General features: G+C 56.1%; 6 protein-coding genes across 6 annotated transcripts; 2 read left to right on the forward strand and 4 right to left on the reverse strand.

Moving 5' to 3' along the window:
• Positions 1 to 701: 701 nt before the first annotated feature.
• Positions 702 to 3,812, reverse strand: FA10DRAFT_265445 (ubiquitinyl hydrolase). The gene is made up of 5 exons (XM_025521062.1): positions 3,268 to 3,812; positions 2,989 to 3,188; positions 1,023 to 2,921; positions 856 to 942; positions 702 to 786 (listed from the first exon to the last, which is right to left on the reverse strand). The coding sequence occupies exons 1-5, from the start codon at positions 3,655 to 3,657 to the stop codon at positions 756 to 758; spliced, it is 2,607 nt and encodes an 868-aa protein (XP_025378796.1). The 5' UTR covers positions 3,658 to 3,812; the 3' UTR covers positions 702 to 755.
• Positions 3,813 to 4,145: 333 nt separating this feature from the next.
• On the forward strand, positions 4,146 to 7,599 carry FA10DRAFT_265446 (isoleucyl-tRNA synthetase). Its single transcript, XM_025521063.1, has 3 exons — positions 4,146 to 7,012; positions 7,074 to 7,165; positions 7,231 to 7,599. Exons 1-3 carry the CDS (start codon positions 4,173 to 4,175, stop codon positions 7,536 to 7,538), a joined length of 3,240 nt encoding a protein of 1,079 aa, XP_025378797.1. The 5' UTR covers positions 4,146 to 4,172; the 3' UTR covers positions 7,539 to 7,599.
• Positions 7,550 to 9,146, reverse strand: FA10DRAFT_265447 (peptidase M22, glycoprotease). The gene is made up of 4 exons (XM_025521064.1): positions 8,976 to 9,146; positions 8,145 to 8,909; positions 7,795 to 8,082; positions 7,550 to 7,735 (listed from the first exon to the last, which is right to left on the reverse strand). The coding sequence occupies exons 1-4, from the start codon at positions 9,104 to 9,106 to the stop codon at positions 7,618 to 7,620; spliced, it is 1,302 nt and encodes a 433-aa protein (XP_025378798.1). The 5' UTR covers positions 9,107 to 9,146; the 3' UTR covers positions 7,550 to 7,617.
• A 1,550-nt stretch (positions 9,147 to 10,696) lies between these two features.
• FA10DRAFT_71075 (RNA helicase) lies at positions 10,697 to 12,611 on the reverse strand. The gene is made up of 2 exons (XM_025525650.1): positions 12,360 to 12,611; positions 10,697 to 12,293 (listed from the first exon to the last, which is right to left on the reverse strand). Exon 2 carries the CDS (start codon positions 12,169 to 12,171, stop codon positions 11,047 to 11,049), a length of 1,125 nt encoding a protein of 374 aa, XP_025378799.1. The 5' UTR covers positions 12,172 to 12,293; positions 12,360 to 12,611; the 3' UTR covers positions 10,697 to 11,046.
• A 440-nt stretch (positions 12,612 to 13,051) lies between these two features.
• FA10DRAFT_265449 (alpha/beta-hydrolase) lies at positions 13,052 to 15,539 on the forward strand. Its single transcript, XM_025521065.1, has 7 exons — positions 13,052 to 13,226; positions 13,293 to 13,581; positions 13,651 to 14,092; positions 14,159 to 14,474; positions 14,545 to 14,797; positions 14,863 to 15,177; positions 15,255 to 15,539. The coding sequence occupies exons 1-7, from the start codon at positions 13,074 to 13,076 to the stop codon at positions 15,425 to 15,427; spliced, it is 1,941 nt and encodes a 646-aa protein (XP_025378800.1). The 5' UTR covers positions 13,052 to 13,073; the 3' UTR covers positions 15,428 to 15,539.
• On the reverse strand, positions 15,371 to 17,418 carry FA10DRAFT_265451 (putative TRP2-anthranilate synthase component I). The gene is made up of 6 exons (XM_025521066.1): positions 17,382 to 17,418; positions 17,085 to 17,319; positions 16,894 to 17,016; positions 16,199 to 16,828; positions 15,604 to 16,131; positions 15,371 to 15,539 (listed from the first exon to the last, which is right to left on the reverse strand). Exons 1-6 carry the CDS (start codon positions 17,409 to 17,411, stop codon positions 15,496 to 15,498), a joined length of 1,590 nt encoding a protein of 529 aa, XP_025378801.1. The 5' UTR covers positions 17,412 to 17,418; the 3' UTR covers positions 15,371 to 15,495.
• Positions 17,419 to 17,546: the final 128 nt, after the last annotated feature.

A 17,546-nucleotide genomic window follows, 5' to 3' on the forward strand; every position in this document is an offset into this window, starting at 1 on the left:
TCGATAAAAGGCAGAAAAGAGGGGCGGATCACGAGGGACGCGAATGGCAGGGGACCGAGGCGCCCGAGTACGTTTGAGCAGAGTAGGGACATGTAAATACGACGGCGGCAGGCCGGCGATCTGGTATCGTCGTATAGGTGGCCGCCAGTCTCGGACAATCGGGGAACAATCAGCATACGGCTCTCTTGATCTGGCTCAAGACGACCAAACAAACGAGAGCGCACACTCATTTCTACTTTTTCGACACGACGACGAACGACGACATTTATCGAGAGGCGAGGCATAGAAGACATGCGTGACCGAGTGGATCACTGCTGGCGAGCAGCTTTGACGAGTCTCGACTGCTCCCCAGCTTGGTGCGCCAGGTATACCCCCCACCCCTAGTTTCCGACTTTCTCTTTTTTTTTTTCGTTTTCGGCCCATGATCACTTGTCCCACCTTCTCTCGTCTTTGCTATCGTTTCTTGTCCATTCCGCTCCACTCCCCGATGTCCTTCGCTACAACTCCAATCTCGGCGTGCCCAGGCCCAGAACTTTGGTCGACGATTATTCACTTCCTCCTCATCTCTCTCGTTATGTCTTCAATCTCTTCTCTTGACTCTGGCTCTGGCTTCGTTGATGACCTATTTCTCTCTAGTCCTCTCCTTACCTTTTCTTTCCCTCTCCTCTCCTCTATCCCTCTTATCACTTTCTCTTCTTTCTCGACGTCAAGTCAAAGAGTACACATTTGATTTCCTGGTTGTGTGCCTGTCTGCCTTATCTCCGCTCGAAGATGTATTCGTATGCGCTTTGGACACAGGACATGTCAGTTGGGCGATCGAGATGAGGAAGGGCGGATAAGAGCATTGTGACTCACAGCTTCGAAAGGCCGCGAACGCCAACGTCAGACTGTGGATCCGAGGCGCTCGCCGATGTGAGGGGTGCCTTGACGACCTTCTCGTCGCTTTTCCGAACAATGTCAGCACTCGAAAGCATCGCAATTCGCCACCGTAGAGGAAGAGCGGGTGAGCCAGTCTCACTCACTTGAAGAAGATCCAGCCCTCTTGATCATCCCCGTCCTCGTTTGCGTTGTCTTTTCCCACGACACCGGTCTTCCGGACGTGGGCTACATAGTGTCCACTGTGGACGCTAGGTCCCTTGTGCGAGATGAAGGCGTTGAGCTTGTATGTTGCCGGCAGGTCTGCCGAGCCAGGCACGACGGCTTGCTGCTGTTCAGCAGACGGACCGGCCTCGTTGTCAGCGGCCGTGGGCGCTGGACCGTCGACGTCTCCCTGATCGTCTGCGTTCTCAAACAGCCACGCAACAGCCATCTCGGCGTTGTTCGAGTTCAGCCGCAGGGCCTTGTTCGCTTGCGCCTTGGTGAAGCCCATCTCCTCCAGCATCGATGTGTCCGGGCCTGCAGCCTGTCCAGAACCCGAGGCCGCGGACGCGGCTTGAGCAAGATCAATTGGATCGTCAATGTCTGGGTCTTCCATGTGGGCAAAGAGCCAGTTCATGGCTGCCTCTGCGTCGCCCGTATTGCCCGTGGCAAGGAGCGCGCGCTGACAGCGAACCTCAGGGAAGCCCATGGCCGTGAGCTGGGACATGGCGCCCGCATCGAATTCCACACTCTTGCTTGCATGCCCTTGTCCCTCGTCTGGGCTCGTGTCGGGCAGCTCCTCTTCGTCTTCCCTCTTTCCTGTGCCGAGGTACCGGTCCAGCGAGAGGTCCTGCCCAATGACAGGAACAAGGATGGGCACGTTGACCTTTTGAGGCACCCAGTTGACGAGCTGAAAGCGTCGGACCTGTATCGCAAGGACGTCGGGAAACGTCGCAAAGAGCGTTTGCTTGGTCGCAATGACATTCTTGTTGCACGAAGGACATTTGTACTCGAGCGACTCGGGCGCCGTAAAGATGTCAAGACACTCGCGCAGGTCAACATCCTCGTACTCGACCTCGTCTGCCGCGTTGGCCTTTGTGTCCTGCTCAGCGTGAACGCCTTCCGCCGGCGCCTTTTGCTTGGCATCACCGTCGCCCTGCTGTGCGTCTACCTTCTTCGCCTTGATACGGAGAGGCACAGGCAAGCTGAGGCCGGCGTCTTGCGGCTCGACCGTATACCGCACCTTTTTGCACTCTGTGCACTGTAGCCGTTGTTGCAATGCGAAGCCGAGGCTCTTCGTAGGATCAGACGTCGGTGCACCCACCGCCGCATTGTTGTCCATCTTGCGGTTCTCGCGCTGGATGAACGAGATGAGATGTTTGAGAAATTCATCTGCATCCTGCTGGCGCATCGTGCTGAACTCTTCATGGCCTTTGCCCACGAGGGCCATGAACATGCTCGGCCGGATGCCCTCTTGGAAGATGGGCCCTTCAGACGATTCATTGCCGTCTGGCCGTCTTCTGGGCACCGAGTAGCGGCCAGAGAGGAGGCCATCTGCCATCTTGGTCATCTGACACTCGAAGCAGCTGGCAGGGAGCGGGTTGGTGCACGCCATCGTATGGGGTCGGTATGCTTGGAAGTAGCGCGACTGGAAGCTGGGCAGTGAGAAGAGGGCCTGGAGCACCGAAGCCATGTAGCAGCTGTTTCCCAAGTTGCGTAGGCCCGTCAGCCCAGGACCATAGACGGGCTCGAGTTCCTTTCCATCGTCGCCTGTCATGTTGAAGTCAAACTTGAGATTCTGCTCGAGCTGGAGCTCCGTCATGCTCTTTTCGGTCTTGGACAGGTCCATGACGTTCATGCCAAAGTGTTTGAGGTGGCTCGCCAGCTCCGGATCGATTCTGGCGTCGTTGCAGGCGTAGCAGTAGATGTCGGCCGTGCCTTCGGCGGTGATGGTGCCTTGCTTGACGCTGATGGGATGGCCTGTCTCCTCAAAGTGCGTCAGGCCGTGGCTATTGCCACCCACGCCTCCAAACTGAGCCCGACCGCATCCCAGGTTTCCGCAGCTGGTGGAGTGAAGAAAATAGACCGTGAGCGGGGCACACAGCAGAACAAGCAAGGATGACAACTCACGTCAGGCAGAGCCACAGATTGCTGTTGAGGTCGCATTTCTTGCACTTGGCCAGCTCGCTCAGCTCGAGCTTCGTCGGTTCACCCAGCTGCTTGAGCTCGCGTGTGTGGTTGCACGGCACAATCTCCTCCTCCCATGCCTTGACTTCTGATTGTTGAGCAGAAGACAGAGCCTTCATTACGCCGCCTATGACCTCTTCGAGCTGCGGGAGGAGTGATGGCAGTTATCGTCAGTCTCGTGACACTTGCTGGGCGCACCAGTTTTGTTGCTTCTCCCCTCACCTTGTCTGTCCTGGGCAGCTCCTTGCCCTGACATGCGAGGCACTTTGGTGTCGTGATAAAGTCGTACTTGTCCGCTTCCGTCTCAGCAGCAATAGCGAGCTTCTTGGGCTCTGACGGCATGTCCTCCTGGCCAGGTGCCCTCGGCTTGGGCACCCTCTTGATGTTGACGACGAGGTTATGGCCCGTCTTTGAGTGGTGCAACGCAGCGTGGTTGCGATCTTCGTTGGCCAGGCATCCTCCGTTGAAGCAAGAGAGGCAGACGTTGATTCCCTCGGGTCCATCCTGGTTGTCAAAGCACTGCGTGCACTCTTCTCGGTGGACCTGCTGGCTCGGCCTCGGTGGCGACAGCGTTGAAAAAGCCGCCGAGAGATGGGGGCAAGCCGTGGCCATGTCGGGTGTGTCGCTGCTAGTGAGTCCGTTTGAAAGATCGGTATCTTTTGTTGAAGGTTTGAGTTGATTCGTTGGTGCGGGCGAAGAGTCCCTCGACCTCTTCATCGAGCAGAGGCTGCAAGAAGTTGAGAGGGAAGAAGTTGGACTAAAGGAAGGTGGAGTTTTTGAGTGTGTGTGCGCGCGCGGTCCGTGCTTTCTTTTCGAGGCACACGACACACTTCAAGACCATCTTGCTATTGACCCGCCCGCACTTGACTTGTGTGCTTGTTTCATCTGGCGGCGTGACCAGCTTTGCACACCGCTTTGCAGGCTAGGGATAGGATCACACTGTGCACAGGCCTCCGCTCAACCTGGACCAAATGACTCCTCATCTTAGGGTCCAGGCAGTCGACGCCCTGCCTTTGGGGCTTGAGCTTCGGATTTCGGGTTGTGAATGCGAAAATTTGTCGCAGCTGCTAGGACGAGGTTGCTGATCTTCTCAAATTGATCTTCTGGGCCTCAAAGGGGACGACACAATGTTGTCGATACTCCGGCTGCGGCCTTTGCCGGCGCACGCCAGATGGACCGCGCACCTTCACGAGCACCAAGCATCTCTTCGGCAAGGCCGTTGTCGCGCCTTTTCCTCTGACCAAGCCTTGGCCAAGGCAAAGGGCTTGCAAGCTACGCTCCAGTTGCCCGAGACGCCCTTTGACATCCGCGCCAACGCCGAAAAGCGCGAGATACTCTTTCGGCAGCGAACATGTGCCGATTTGTACAGATGGCAGGCTGAGCAGGCCGATCGGCCGACGTTTACGCTGCACGATGGCCCGCCGTACGCCAATGGTCCACTGCACATGGGCCACGCCCTTAACAAGATGGCAAAGGACTTTGTCAATCGCTATCAGCTGCTTCGGGGCAATCGGATAGACTATCGACCAGGGTGGGACTGCCACGGCCTTCCGATAGAAAGCAAAGCGGTTGGTGCACCGCAGTTTAAGGGCATGAAGCACAAGCAGATCCCACCGACAATGCTCCGAGAGGCGGCGAAGCAGGAAGCGACAAAGGCAATCGAGATCCAGCGGGTCGCTTTCCAAAAGTTTGGCATCATGGCCGATTGGAGCGAGGAGACGACGTACAGGACATTCGATCGGGACTATGAGCTGCGGCAGCTTCGAATCTTTGGCGAAATGGCAAGGAGGGGTCTCATCTATCGAGCTCGGCGACCCGTCTACTGGTCGCCTTCGTCTGGCACGGCACTGGCCGAAGCGGAGCTCGAATACAACGAGAACCACTTCAGCTCTTCGGTCTACGTCCGATTTGAGCTTGAGGTGGGCCCCAAACTCGATCAGTTGCTCAAGAGCAGCAACATCAGAGTGCCCCGTAATGGCATTGGCGCAATCATCTGGACGACGACGCCATGGTCGCTTCCTTCGAACATGGCTCTTACCGTTAACCCAGTGCTGGACTACAGTCTCGTTCGATGTACAGAGGGCGCCCTCAAGGATGAACTTCTCGTTCTTGCTCGAGATCGCATCAGTGCCACGCAAAGACTTAAAGTTGGCAAGGTCGGACCTGGCGCAAGCGAACGCAGCCTCGTTGGTCCCCTTGAGGAGCTCCTCTCCTTTTCGGGATCGGACTTGCTGGACTCCAAATACAGACACAACTTCCTGCCTCCGCATGCCAAGTCTCGGCCAATCCTAGGTGCCTCGTATGTGGAAGCGGACGCCGGCACGGGGCTGGTCCACTGTGCACCAGGCCATGGCATCGAGGACTACCAGGCATGGCAGGCTCACCGCGCATCAAATGCCGAATACGCCCAGGAGGAAATCCTCTCACCAATCGATGACGAGGGGAAGTTTACCGCAGCGATTGGCAAGATAGCAGGAACGTCTGCCGAGGAGCTCAGTGGCAAGACTGTCCTTGGTTCGGGGACGAAAGAGATTGTCATTCTCCTCGAGGAGGCCGGTGTCCTTCTCTGCGAGCAGCCGTTACAGCACAGATACCCATACGACTGGCGATCGAAGCTACCCGTACTCGTCCGCACCACGCCGCAGTGGTTCGCTAACCTGGAGCCAATCAAGGACGCGGCCATTGCAGCTCTCAAGCAAGTGACCTTCGTCCCTGCCACGGGCAAAACGAGGATGGCGAGCATGATCAGGCGGCGCAACGAGTGGTGCATCTCTAGGCAGCGGGCTTGGGGCGTTCCTATCCCCGTCGTATATAACGCAGAAAACGACGAACCGCTCTTGACTCCAGCGAACATCGATCACATCATTGCCACACTCAAGGAAAAGGGAACTGATTACTGGTGGGAAGGCACGGCCGACGAATTCGTTGCGCAAGAGCACAAGCACGAGGCTAGGGAATGGAGGAAAGGGATCGACACGGTCGATGTCTGGTTCGACAGCGGAACGAGCTGGAGCCTACTTTGCGGGGAGAAGCCAGTCAATAAGCCAGTGGCGAACGTGTACCTCGAAGGGACCGACCAGCACCGTGGTTGGTTCCAGTCCTCGCTCCTGACGTATGTAGCCACGCAGGACAGCAGCGAAAGCGCATCCGTCTCTGCACCATACGGGACGGTCCTGACACATGGTTTCGTCGTCGACAAACGCGGTCAAAAAATGTCCAAATCCATCGGTAACGTCATCTCGCCCTTGCACTTTGTCGAGGGTGGGCCCAAGAAGAAAAGCGATCCAGCCTATGGGACTGACGTGCTCAGGCTCTGGGCTGCGAGAGGCGATTACACAGCAGACATCCCTGTGGGAACTCTGATTGTCAAGCACGCCTCCGAGGCACTTCGCAAGCTGAGGAATACCGCAAGATTTATGCTCGCCAATCTCCCAACACCTTCCGAGTCCGATGCTTCCGGGAAAGCATTCCCTCTACCCAAACAAAGAGAAGAGATGACCCTTCTCGACCGATACATCCTTCACCAGCTCTACACGCTCGACCAGACATGCCAATCTGCCTACGACAGCTTCGACTTCCCGCAAGTGGTTCGGCGGCTATCGGAATTTGCCTCATCGACGCTCTCGACGCTTTACTTTGACGTAGCCAAGGACTGCCTCTATGCTGACTCGCCCGATTCAAAGACGAGAAGCCACGCGCTTGCGGTTCTGTCACAGATCCTCGACACCTTTTCAAGCATCTTGGCACCCATTACGCCGCATCTCGTTGAGGAGATTGACCACTTTCGAAGAGGCGCGACAAAGGATCCTAGTCCAGACGACGAAGCGGAGCATCTTTCTTTCTTCGAGGGGGGGTGGAGAGGGGTGGATGAGATGTGGAAGGACGAAAATGCGCACGCAGAGATGAACAAGCTGCTCAGCGTTAGGGACAAGATTCTGTCACTGATTGAGAGTGCTAGGCAAGCAAAGTGGGTTCATCTTTGCCTTGCACTTGTCTGACAGTACAAAGCTAACTCGCCTTGTCCCCAGGTTGATGAAGTCTGCGATTGAAGTCGATGTCGATATCACATTGCCTCTTTCATCGCCACCGGACACACTCGCATCGCTGCTGACGAGTCGAGGTGAGATCAACCTTTTTCCGGAAAGCTTTGCATTCTCTCATGCTAATCGTCCACTCTATTCTTAGCCGACGAGCTCGCTCGCCTCTTTATCGTCTCGCACGTCCGCCTCCACCACTCTGATGATGTGAGCGCGGGAGATGAGGCCTCCTTGGCCGACAGCGAAGGCACCTGGCATCGAAGTGTGAGCATCACAAGCAAGACAGGTGGTGACGCTCCTGGCATCAGCGAAGCAAAGGGCCAAGGAAATATTCTCATCACCATATCGCCCTCCAAGGGTCATGATTGTCCCCGTTGTCGGACCTACCGAAAGATCTCCAAGTCGGAGCTACTTTGTCAGAGGTGTACGCAAGCAGTCAGCTCCCATGCAAATTAGAGACGATGTGATAATTGTACACTACAGAGATTGCGATTATTATAGAGTCTCTTATGAAGAGAAGATTGTGATGATATGTCTACAGATCCTCGAGGCTCCACTTGGCCCGAGGCGATCTCGTCAGGTCAAATGTCGTTTGATAGTCTAGAAGCGCAGCGTGGGCTATCATTGCTGCGTTGTCTGTGCAGAGTGATATTCTGTGGGAGTGCTTGTCAGCTCGCACCGACAAAAGGGAACTAGAAGTCTAAGAGCTCACGGTGGGAAGTGGAGCTCAACATCGCCTCTGCCCATGTCATCCAGACAACCCCTGAGCCTCTTTCGGAGCACTTCATTCGAAGCTACTCCGCCCGAGACCACGAGCGCCTTGATTGCCTCCCCCTGCTTTTCCGAGGAAAGATTCATTCGAATCTTGCTCTCTAGTTGTGCAAAGGCCGCCAGTTGAAATGCGCGTGCGAGCGAACGTCGATCGGAATCAGGAATCTGGCCCTCGTGAACTCTTTCGAGCTCCTCGATCTGTCGCTGGACAGCCGATTTGAGGCCGGAGCTGGGGAGAAAGACAAAGCAGTGTTAAAGAGTGCATCAATTCGCAAAGCAGACATCGCTCACTAGGAAAACTCCGGCTTGTTCTTGAGTGGAACAGGCAAGCTCCATCTCTTAGAGGCGGTCTTGTCCTCGGTCTCTTGCTCCCCTCCTTCCGTTCTCTGCGTCACAAAGGCCTCCAAGGCCGCACCTGGGCTGGTGCTTGCCCAATCAACATCAATTTTCAAGCCTCGCGAGACCTTGTCAAAAGCGTCCCCAATCGAGTCGTCGTTCGTCGTAGCGAGAATCTTGAAGCTCCGCGGGCCTCTGCAGAGGACGAGGAGCGTGTGCCCGCCTGAGAGGAGCAAGGTGAGGAACGGGAAGGCGAGCGTTGGGGCATGAGGACGAGCAGTTGTGGTTGTCGTCGTCCGAAGGAATGGTGTGAGAGCGTGGGCGGCCATGTGATGGGTGTAGACCAGTGGCCGTTCCCACAGCGCGGAGAGCATCTTGGAAAGCCCAAGCCCGGACGCAAGGCTCGCGCCCATGCCTGGTCCTTGGGTCACGGCAATGGCATCGATCTCGACGGGGGAGGTGATGGACGCGATAAAGCCCTTGGACTTCGCCTCCCGAAGCGCAGCGACGATGGCGTGAGGCAGGGAGGCGGCATGCGAATTGGCGGCGATCAGCGGCTGAATTCCCGACGTCAGACTGTGATCCTGCTTCAAGACAATCGACGAGACCAACTCGGCTTCGCCATCGCTGTTCCTGAGACGCTCGGACGAGGCAGAGATGATGTCTTCGCCGTACGTGGTAGGTGCCACGCAGATGGCGGCGCATGAATCATCACAGGAGCTTTCATTGGGAAGGTACGGGCGTTAGCCTAATCGGACGGAAACCTCCAAGAGTATCGGAACGAACCTCTCGATCCCCAGGACCACTCGGCGTCCGTCTCTGGTCAGCTGCACGGACGAAGATGAAGTGAAAGCACGCTCAAAGGACCTCGTCCTTCTCCCTAGTAGCCTCCTGCTACATGATGCAGCCCGCTGCATCGCACTCGCGCCTCGGCTTCCACCACCTGCAGCTGGGTTGATAGATTACTTCGCCTTGCAAGAATCACATCGTCACTTCTCAGCAAAATTTCGCACAAAGATCACGTGGAAGAACAAGGAACCTCTATAGATTTGGTGATGAGCTCTACATCTGAAAGAGAGAGCCGATTTTGGTGTTGGTGTGGGGAAAGAATAGTACAGGCGAGACAAGACGAAGTTGGGGAACCGTAGAGCTCCGAAGACGAAGGAGGTAGGTACCCAGCAAGGTGACGGTAATCGATGGCGTCGAGAGAGCAATCCAGTCCGGAGGGGAGAGATTGCGGCCACGACGTAGAGGAGGCGATTGAGGGCGAGAGGCGAAAGAGCATTGTCTGCTTCAATAAAGACAACGAAACTTCCACACGAATCGCCGTCCGAATCGCTCCAGCAGGAAGACCGTTCGAAGAAAGGGCTGACAGCCACCTCTTTTGAACATCGAAGTAGACGAGGTGGAGAGGATTTCAGGGAAGTGGAATGGGGGGCCTTGACGGTAACGAGAGAATCGAAATTTGAGAGTGATCGACGGAAGAGAATACGTAGGTTTCAGCGATAGCGCAATCCGTCGGTCTTTTACCAACGACCACCGCCGCCGCCTCCCATGGCCATGCCGTTGGAGCCGGTCCTAGATCCACCGAAGCCGCGGCCTCCTCCACGACCACCGCGGAAGCCTCCGCGACCGCCGCCGCGGCCACCACCGTATCCACTGTAGCGACCCATCTCCTCCATCTCGGGAGGCACCTCCTGCTGAGCTTCGCGCAGGATGTCGATGAGCTCACGAGCGCTCTTGCTGTTCTCAGAAGTGAAGAAAGTGATGGCCGTTCCCTTGCGACCAGCGCGGCCGGTACGGCCAATCTGATGGATGTAGTCCTCGGTGTTGGTAGGGAAGTCGTAGTTCAGCACTGTCGGAAGACCTCGTCAGTTTCGATCGAATAATCTCGAGGGAGGGAGAGAGACCCAGGACACACTCACCGTACCCAATGTCCTTCACATCTGTAATGTGAATGGGTGACCCGATCGGGGACGAGATTTCAAAAGGGGGGTGAGTAGAAACGGAGAAAGGAGACGTGGCCGTCGACGAGGATCACCGGTTTGCGAGGATGGCCAATTGGAAGGACGAGTTGGAGAGGGGGTAGAAACGACGATTGCATTGCAAGCGGAGCGAGCAGATGCAAAAGCGTAGCGTACACCCCAAAAAGGGACATGGAAGGAAAGAGAGAATTTCGGTAAGCATACGCCACTAAGGCGATGAGACTTATTGTCACAACAGGTGCATCTGTCAGAGGAACGATGCGGTACAATGACCGCCTTCGCTCCTCGAAAACGCTGACCGAGAGGGGCTGGTGTGAGAGCTTCGACACCTCACGAGGGTGACGAAGGCGATCGACAGGCTTAGTGCAGAGGTGGACTTTCGAGCTAAACCCCAGACGGCAGCAGCGACCGTCGGGTGTGACCAAAGCCCTACCTCGTTGGCAACTATTCGTGGCCACGGACAGCAGCCGAGCCCTCACTACCGAGGTAGGAGGCAATGCGCCAAAGCAGCTGACATTGACGATGCGAGAGGATGGCCGGGGTTTTGCTAGGCCACCTCTTCATTGTCCAGCTGCTTTAGCGCCAAGGCGCTGCTGTCCTGTCTCGATATGCCATCGGACGGCATATCGGACGTCCTGCGCAAGAAAGCCTTCCTCAATCGAAGGAGGGCCTTCAGTGCTGCTCTCGATGAGGTCGTACCTGGGACAAGAAAGGTAAGAGGAAGAGGAGAGCGTTGCACCTCTCTTGGTAGACACCTCATAGATACCTCAATATCAGTGGAGGTGTCAACTTGTGAGAGGTCTCTCCTCTGCCTTCCTTGCCAGTTTCGACCCCTAAAACACCGCAAATATGGAAAAGGGACATCTGCAGAATCAATACGCACCGAGACCACGGCTGGCAACAGCTGTCGCCACCATGATGGGGCTCCTACCGCTCTTGAACTCGGCAAGAACCCAGTCACGCTCCTGTTGTTGCTTGTCGCCGTGAATGGCCAGTGCCGGCCAACCGTCCTGGCGCAAAAATTTGGTCAAGTCGTCGGCGATACGCTTCGTTCCGGTAAAGATGAGAACCTTTGCGTTTTCCTGGCTGATTTGGTCGAGATGCTTGATCAGGCGACCCCTCTTTTCGTACATATCGCAGACTTCGACAATCTGTTTCACGTTGTGGTTGGCCGCAAGCTCCATCGAGCCAATGTTCACCTGGATGAAGTTGTTGAGGAAGTCGTTTGCCAGCCGCTGGACCTCCTTTGGCCATGTGGCCGAGAACATGAGAGTCTGACGGTCTGGGCGGATCTGGTCGACAATCTTGCGGATCTGGGGCTCGAAGCCCATGTCCAGCATGCGGTCGGCCTCGTCGAGGACGAGGTAAGTGACGCGGCGCAGATTGGTCTTGCCGGCTTCGATCATGTCGATCAGACGGCCGGGAGTAGCGATGACAATTTCTGCTCCGCGAGAAAGGTCGCGGATCTGCGGGCCCTTGGGCACACCTCCGTATACGGCACAGTTACGAAGACGAGACGAGGCACCAAAGCGGCTGCACTCCGTCTGAATCTGAACTGCCAATTCACGTGTCGGTGCAAGCATGAGTGCGATGGGCCCATCACCTGGCGCGAGCAGAGGTTGTGCGTTGATGTGGACCATGGCAGGCAGCGCGAAGCCGATGGTCTTTCCTGAGCCGGTCTCTGCAATGGCGACAACGTCGCGGCCGCTCAGAGCGATGGGCCACGCTTGAGATTGAATGGCAGAGGGGTTGGAGAAGCCCATCTTGCGGATTTCAGCGAGAATGTAGTCTGGAAATCCGGCCTCCTCGAATGTCTCGACAGGCCTAGGAACGCCACTTCCGGCAATGGTCATCTCCTTCTCTTGTCGGAACTTGGCGACTTCGGCATCGCTACGAGCGGTGACTCGCCTGTCCTCTTCATAGAAGTTCTTTTCGAAACGTGTCAGGCTGGCGGTACCCCAGTCGATCTTCTGGAGACCAGAACCGAGGTTGGACATACGGTCGCCACCGCCGAAACCACCGCCATAGCCACCGCCGCCACTGTAGCCGCCGCCGTAGCCACCACCACCGCCACCTCCGTAGCTGTCGTAGCCACCGCCACCGCCACCACCACCGTATCCTAAGAATTGTAACAGTATATCAGTGGATCTGGAACACAATATTGTGAGCTGAACGGGGAACTCACCGCCACCGCCACCGTAGCTACCACCATTGGAGTAGCTGTTGTCATTTCCGTTTTCAAGGTACGCATTATCGTCGAAGCTTCATCGTCAGCAAGACAGTACCACAGAGGATGAGTGACATACGGAAAACACCATCCACGCGATCGAGGAGCGAGGTCATGAGAAGGAGGCAAACGCGAGTCAGTCGACGATCCCGCGACTCGCCTGCTAAGGCAGAGCCAGGATGATAATTTGATAAAGATAATGCGCATCCGCCTCCACGATGCTTTACTCAGAGCACAGCATGGGTAGAAGATGCACACGATAGAGAAGGAAGAAGGGACACAGGAAGGCCATGGACAAATCGACTCACCCGTTGCTCCGGCCGCCGCCGCCGCCGCCGTATCCGTTTCCGTAGGACATGATGAGTGGTATGGGAGTTGGTTGTCTATGCAAGGAGGAAAAGAGTGTGTCGAGAGAGCTTCGAAGCAACGACGCTGCCACTATTGATGCTGTTCTTCTATAAGGATCACTTCCACAGAGAGGAAAGGAGACGTGAAGTGGCTGTTGAGAGGAGCAAGGCTGGGGGACGAAACTTTCAAGAGGCAAAAAATTGACTTTTCGACAGCAGACGCACGTGTATCTCTCCTTCAACGACACGTGCTTCGAATTAAGCTCGTCTTGAATTCCATCTTGCTGCTTATCCCCACAATTGCGCGACAGAGTGGACGAGAAGAATGAGCAGCGATGATCATAGTCCCGCTGCCAGGAGGTCCATCCTGGGGAGCACGCTCCTGCTGCTCCCTCATGCCATACTCATAGCAGCGACGATTGCCTCAACATGGCTCGGTACGGTGCCGCAGACTGGCCCGTTTGTGCGCTTGGAGCAGGTGAATTTCCCTCTTCTTGTTCTAGCCACTACTAGCTGGCGCTGACCTCGATTGCATCGCGTCCAGGGCTCTTTCAAGGGCGTTCTAGACGAACAATACCAACTAGAAGCGTTTCGAGGCATTCGCTATGCTTTACCTCCGCTCGGAAATCTCAGATTTCGAAGACCGAAGATGGTTTGGGAGGGTCCTCTTCCGGACCGGCTTGATCCTCACAACCGAACAGGGTCCGATGGTGTCTTTGATGCTACGTACTATGGACCATCTTGTGGACAATACGTTCCGCCACCTTTCATGGCCTATCGACCGCCAATACCCGAAGGAAGTGCACAAGAGGCCTCTAGTGAGGACTGCCTGAGTGAGTCTCGGCGATTGCCTTCATACCATTGCCGCGGGTGCTCACTGCGCACGGTGACCTGTCCAATAGGCGTCAATGTCTTCCGTCCCTCTACCATGCAGAAACGTCTTCCCGTTATGGTATGGATCTACGGAGGCGCGTGGCTCATGGGCGCCGACTTTCCCTACGAGCCGACGAATTTGGTGCGGAGATCTATTGTCAATGGCCAGCCCATTATCGTCGTAACATTCAATTACCGAGTGGGCGTGTACGGCTTTGCTTCTGGACCGTCGATGGCCGAGCAAGCAGAAAAGGGAAACGTCGACCTCAATGTTGGACTGCATGACCAACGAGGCGCACTGCGATGGATCAAGAGAAACATTGCGCAATTCGGCGGTGACCCTGACAGCATCACCATCGCGGGAGAGTCCTCAGGAGGCCAGAGCGTCTCGTTTCACCTCCTGGCCGACGGAGGAGATGATAAGGGAGAGAACCTTTTCCATCGTGCCATCTTGCAGAGCGGAGGATCGAGGTGAGCTACCACGATCCCATCTCCATATATAGCCTCGAGGCTGACAGAGAAGCCTAAATTCGACAGCATGGCCATCACGCCACCCACCGCATCGCGTCACCTCCTACACTGGCGTGCCTTCCTCGCCCCTACACCCTGCGCACGTTTTGCCGACTCCTTTGATCAGATTCAGTGTCTCCGCGAGCTCCCAGCTGTCGGTCTATCGCAGGCAAATACACGCGCCAAGATGTATGTCTTGGGTGTGCATCAAGCTGCTAGCTGGAGGAGCCCAACCTTCTTTCCCTTCTGGCCGACGCTTGACAAAGAATTCATCACGAAGAGTCCTTTTGAGCTCTGGAAGGAGGGTAAATACAAAGACGTGCCGCTGCTCATGGGAAATGTCGTGAGTGGCCTTTCTCTGCAGCGCTGCTGGCGTCTTCTGTCATCTGCACCGCCTACTGACTCCAGCGCAGCTCGACGAAGGGACTGCATTCACGCCCCACGATCTGCACAACGAGACAGTGACTCGAGCGTGGATGAAGAGAGCCGTCGTTGTCAAGGACGATCTGACACCTGCGGACCACCGCCACGTTCTCAAGTCGATCCTCAAGGCATGGCCCGATGATCCAGAGCACGGCAGCCCATTCCGACCAGAGCTCACGGGAGGGCAGCCGCACGATCGGATTTTTGGGGAAGAGAACCAATTCAAGCGGGCAGCAGCTGCTAGTGAGGATCTTTCTTGTCTTCCTTGAACAGGAGTTGAGCGTGTTGCTAATTCTTGACGAGCAAAGTCGGCGACATCATCTTCCAAGCGCCTCGGAGATACCAGCTCCGGCAGCATGCGCAGCACCAAGCCGCAGGCCTCAAGCGATCCGCCGCCTGGTCATATCTCCTCTCGGAGCCCTCGCCAGGCGGTCAGGCCTACACGGGCGTATCGCATGGCACCGACAACGACCTCCTTTTCCGTCCCATGGCTCAGTATGTGTTCCTGAGGCCGCCCGTCGACTATCGAAAGCCGGGGTCGAGATGGGCCGTCGTGGCAGACTCCATGATGGACGCCTGGATCAACTTTGTTAACAAGGGCCACCCGAACGGCGGCAAGAACGGTGAGTGACTTCAAAGCCAAGACCTCGCTCCCCTTCCGTGATGTCAATCGAACACTGATTGTCAATCTTCTCTGCAGTGCCCAAGTGGCCGTACTACGCCGCAAAGGGCGTCCCGAAGCGCAGTCGACCCCACACGATGCTCCAGTTCCAGGCGTACAACAACACGCTTATCACTGACGACTATAGAGAAGAGGCCATCACAAAGACGTTGATTGAAGATGACGTCGTTCGAAAAGCCTTGGCTTATTAGAAAAGCGAGAGTAAAGAGAAAGTGATTCTTACAACATGGCCACCTTCTTGGCACCTTCCTTCCACCCCTCATTGCTCTTGCTCTTGTTTCTGCTGCTGCTCGAGGTAGAATGCTACAATAAAAGCTGCACATCAGCGACTGCGACAATGACCAGGGCATAGGGAAATGAAGCTCACCCTCGGTCTGATCAAGGCATCGAACATTTGCGCCCAGCTTGTTAATCGTCTCCACGTACTCGTCCTCTTCTACGCTATCATAGACGATGCCGCCACCGGCTTGTAAGTAGGCAGTCCTCGCCTCTGGTGTGCCAGTGAATGTCATGGTGCGGATGGCGATACAGACGTCCATCTCCTCGCTTGCAAAGTCAATGTGGCCGACGGCGCCTGCATACACGCCCCTCTTCTCGCCCTCGAGGTCGCTGACGAGCTCGATGGCGCGGATCTTGGGAGCGCCCGAAACGGTGCCGGCGGGAAAGATGGATCGGAGGGCATCGAATCTTGTCTTTCCCTTGCGGAGCATGCCCGTCACGCGGCTTGTCAGATGCATGACATGGCTGAATCTCTCGACGCGCATAAACGTCTCGACCTCGGTCGTGCGTGGGTCACACACCCGGCTGACGTCGTTGCGCGCCAGGTCGACGAGCATGACATGCTCTGCACGGTCCTTCGTTGAGGTTGCCAGTTCCTGCGCCAGCTCGTCGTCCTCTGCGGTGGCGGTTTCACCATCAGCGCGAGGTCTTCGCATTACTTAACTTTAGTATCCAAGACTCACCCTGCGCCGTCTTGCCTCGCTTAATAGTGCCGGCGATGGCATGCACGCTGACTTTACCCCCTTCGACCTTGCATAGCGTCTCAGGACTGGCACCGACAATCTTCGCATCGCCAGCATCAATGTAGAACATGTATGGACTCGGGTTGATCTGCCTCAGGTGCCGATAGGCGTTGAAAGGATGCAGCGTCGTCTTGCGTGCCAGCCTCTGCGAAGGGACAGCTTGAATGATGTCACCCTTGACGATGTTTTTGCGAAGCGAAGTGACAAACGACTCGTAGCCCGACTTGCCCACGTTGGACACAGCCTCCTGGCCCTTGAGGATCGGAGGCTGGTGTGGCAGCGGTGTCACATCGCTCCCTGCCACCGACTGATACAGCCTCTGCACCTTTTCCGCCGCGACACTGTACAGCTTTGCAATGTCGTCTGCCAGCACTGATGTTCCTTCCGCGGACCGGAGGTGGACATGCGAGACGAACTTGATCGACTGATAGATGTGGTCAAAGATGATAATCGAGTCGCAGAACATGAAGACGCTCTCTGGAATCCCGATCGCGTCCTTGAGACCAGGCCGCGCAGTCCTCGGCTCAAAGTACTGAACGCAATCGTAAGCGACGTACCCCATAGCACCTCCTGTTGTCCGCAAGACAGACAGTGTCAGTCGAGGGCTGGCACAGAGGGATGGCTGCATTCCTCACCAGTGAACTTTGGCAACGCAGGAAGGGGAACGTATTTGAATTGGTCGAGCTCCTTTTGGATGGCCACAAGCGGGTCTCCTTCCACATCGAGGCCAGGCCCAGACCTGATGGTCTTGTATGGGTCTGCCGAGACATTCAGTCAGCCCTCCCACCGCCGCCGCGTTTGCTGCTAGTCGTGGCTCGCCACTCACCACATCCAATGAAGCTGTATCTCCCGATCTTCTCTCCCGTCTGCACGCTCTCGCAGAGAAAGCTCCTCTTTTGATCGGAAGCGCCATTCGAAAGCCGAAGGTAAGCCATGACCGGCGTCAGTAGGTCGGCAGGCATGCTCATGTATACAGGGACCGTGTTGCCCTGGGACTCGATATTCTTCGCTGCATTCCCCAGCAGCAACGACGTCACTTCCGCCAGCGAAGGCGTGAGCTCCTGATTAATTTCTTAGATTCAGCAAGACGATGGTGATGATGGACCTCTCCCTCCTTACTCACGGCACTTCCGTTCATCTTCCCGCCGTTCATCTCCTCGTTCACTAGCTACCACGACAATCTAGTCAGAGGAAGAAGCTTATTTCTTTTATTTTTTCGGCGAGCTGGGTGAGGGAGATCACGTGGAAAAAAGTGCCCTTGACGATTTGACGATCAGCATCGCCCAGA

Source organism: Acaromyces ingoldii (assembly GCF_003144295.1).
Source record: "Acaromyces ingoldii strain MCA 4198 unplaced genomic scaffold FA10scaffold_2, whole genome shotgun sequence".
NCBI classification, from domain to species: domain Eukaryota; kingdom Fungi; phylum Basidiomycota; class Exobasidiomycetes; order Exobasidiales; family Cryptobasidiaceae; genus Acaromyces; species Acaromyces ingoldii.

What these genes read in the sequence shown, in the direction of transcription:
- FA10DRAFT_265445 (XM_025521062.1), bottom strand. Translation starts at nt 3,657, where the DNA reads ATGGCCACGGCTTGCCCCCATCTCTCGGCGGCTTTTTCAACGCTGTCG. An exon ending in AGCTGCCCAGGACAGACAAG is followed by an intron (nt 3,189 to 3,267) that starts GTGAGGGGAGAA and finishes CTCCTCCCGCAG; the next exon opens with CTCGAAGAGGTCATAGGCGG. An exon ending in GAGGGCTGGATCTTCTTCAA is followed by an intron (nt 943 to 1,022) that starts GTGAGTGAGACT and finishes TGTTCGGAAAAG; the next exon opens with CGACGAGAAGGTCGTCAAGG.
- FA10DRAFT_265446 (XM_025521063.1), top strand. Translation starts at nt 4,173, where the DNA reads ATGTTGTCGATACTCCGGCTGCGGCCTTTGCCGGCGCACGCCAGATGG. An exon ending in GAGAGTGCTAGGCAAGCAAA is followed by an intron (nt 7,013 to 7,073) that starts GTGGGTTCATCT and finishes CCTTGTCCCCAG; the next exon opens with GTTGATGAAGTCTGCGATTG. An exon ending in ATCGCTGCTGACGAGTCGAG is followed by an intron (nt 7,166 to 7,230) that starts GTGAGATCAACC and finishes CTCTATTCTTAG; the next exon opens with CCGACGAGCTCGCTCGCCTC.
- FA10DRAFT_265447 (XM_025521064.1), bottom strand. Translation starts at nt 9,106, where the DNA reads ATGCAGCGGGCTGCATCATGTAGCAGGAGGCTACTAGGGAGAAGGACG. An exon ending in AACAAGCCGGAGTTTTCCTA is followed by an intron (nt 8,083 to 8,144) that starts GTGAGCGATGTC and finishes CTTTCTCCCCAG; the next exon opens with CTCCGGCCTCAAATCGGCTG. An exon ending in GTTGAGCTCCACTTCCCACC is followed by an intron (nt 7,736 to 7,794) that starts GTGAGCTCTTAG and finishes GCACTCCCACAG; the next exon opens with AATATCACTCTGCACAGACA.
- FA10DRAFT_71075 (XM_025525650.1), bottom strand. Translation starts at nt 12,171, where the DNA reads ATGTCCAACCTCGGTTCTGGTCTCCAGAAGATCGACTGGGGTACCGCC.
- FA10DRAFT_265449 (XM_025521065.1), top strand. Translation starts at nt 13,074, where the DNA reads ATGAGCAGCGATGATCATAGTCCCGCTGCCAGGAGGTCCATCCTGGGG. An exon ending in CTCTAGTGAGGACTGCCTGA is followed by an intron (nt 13,582 to 13,650) that starts GTGAGTCTCGGC and finishes CCTGTCCAATAG; the next exon opens with GCGTCAATGTCTTCCGTCCC. An exon ending in CGCTGCTCATGGGAAATGTC is followed by an intron (nt 14,475 to 14,544) that starts GTGAGTGGCCTT and finishes ACTCCAGCGCAG; the next exon opens with CTCGACGAAGGGACTGCATT.
- FA10DRAFT_265451 (XM_025521066.1), bottom strand. Translation starts at nt 17,411, where the DNA reads ATGAACGGCGGGAAGATGAACGGAAGTGCC. An exon ending in ATACAGCTTCATTGGATGTG is followed by an intron (nt 17,017 to 17,084) that starts GTGAGTGGCGAG and finishes ATGTCTCGGCAG; the next exon opens with ACCCATACAAGACCATCAGG. An exon ending in TGCGTTGCCAAAGTTCACTG is followed by an intron (nt 16,829 to 16,893) that starts GTGAGGAATGCA and finishes TGCGGACAACAG; the next exon opens with GAGGTGCTATGGGGTACGTC.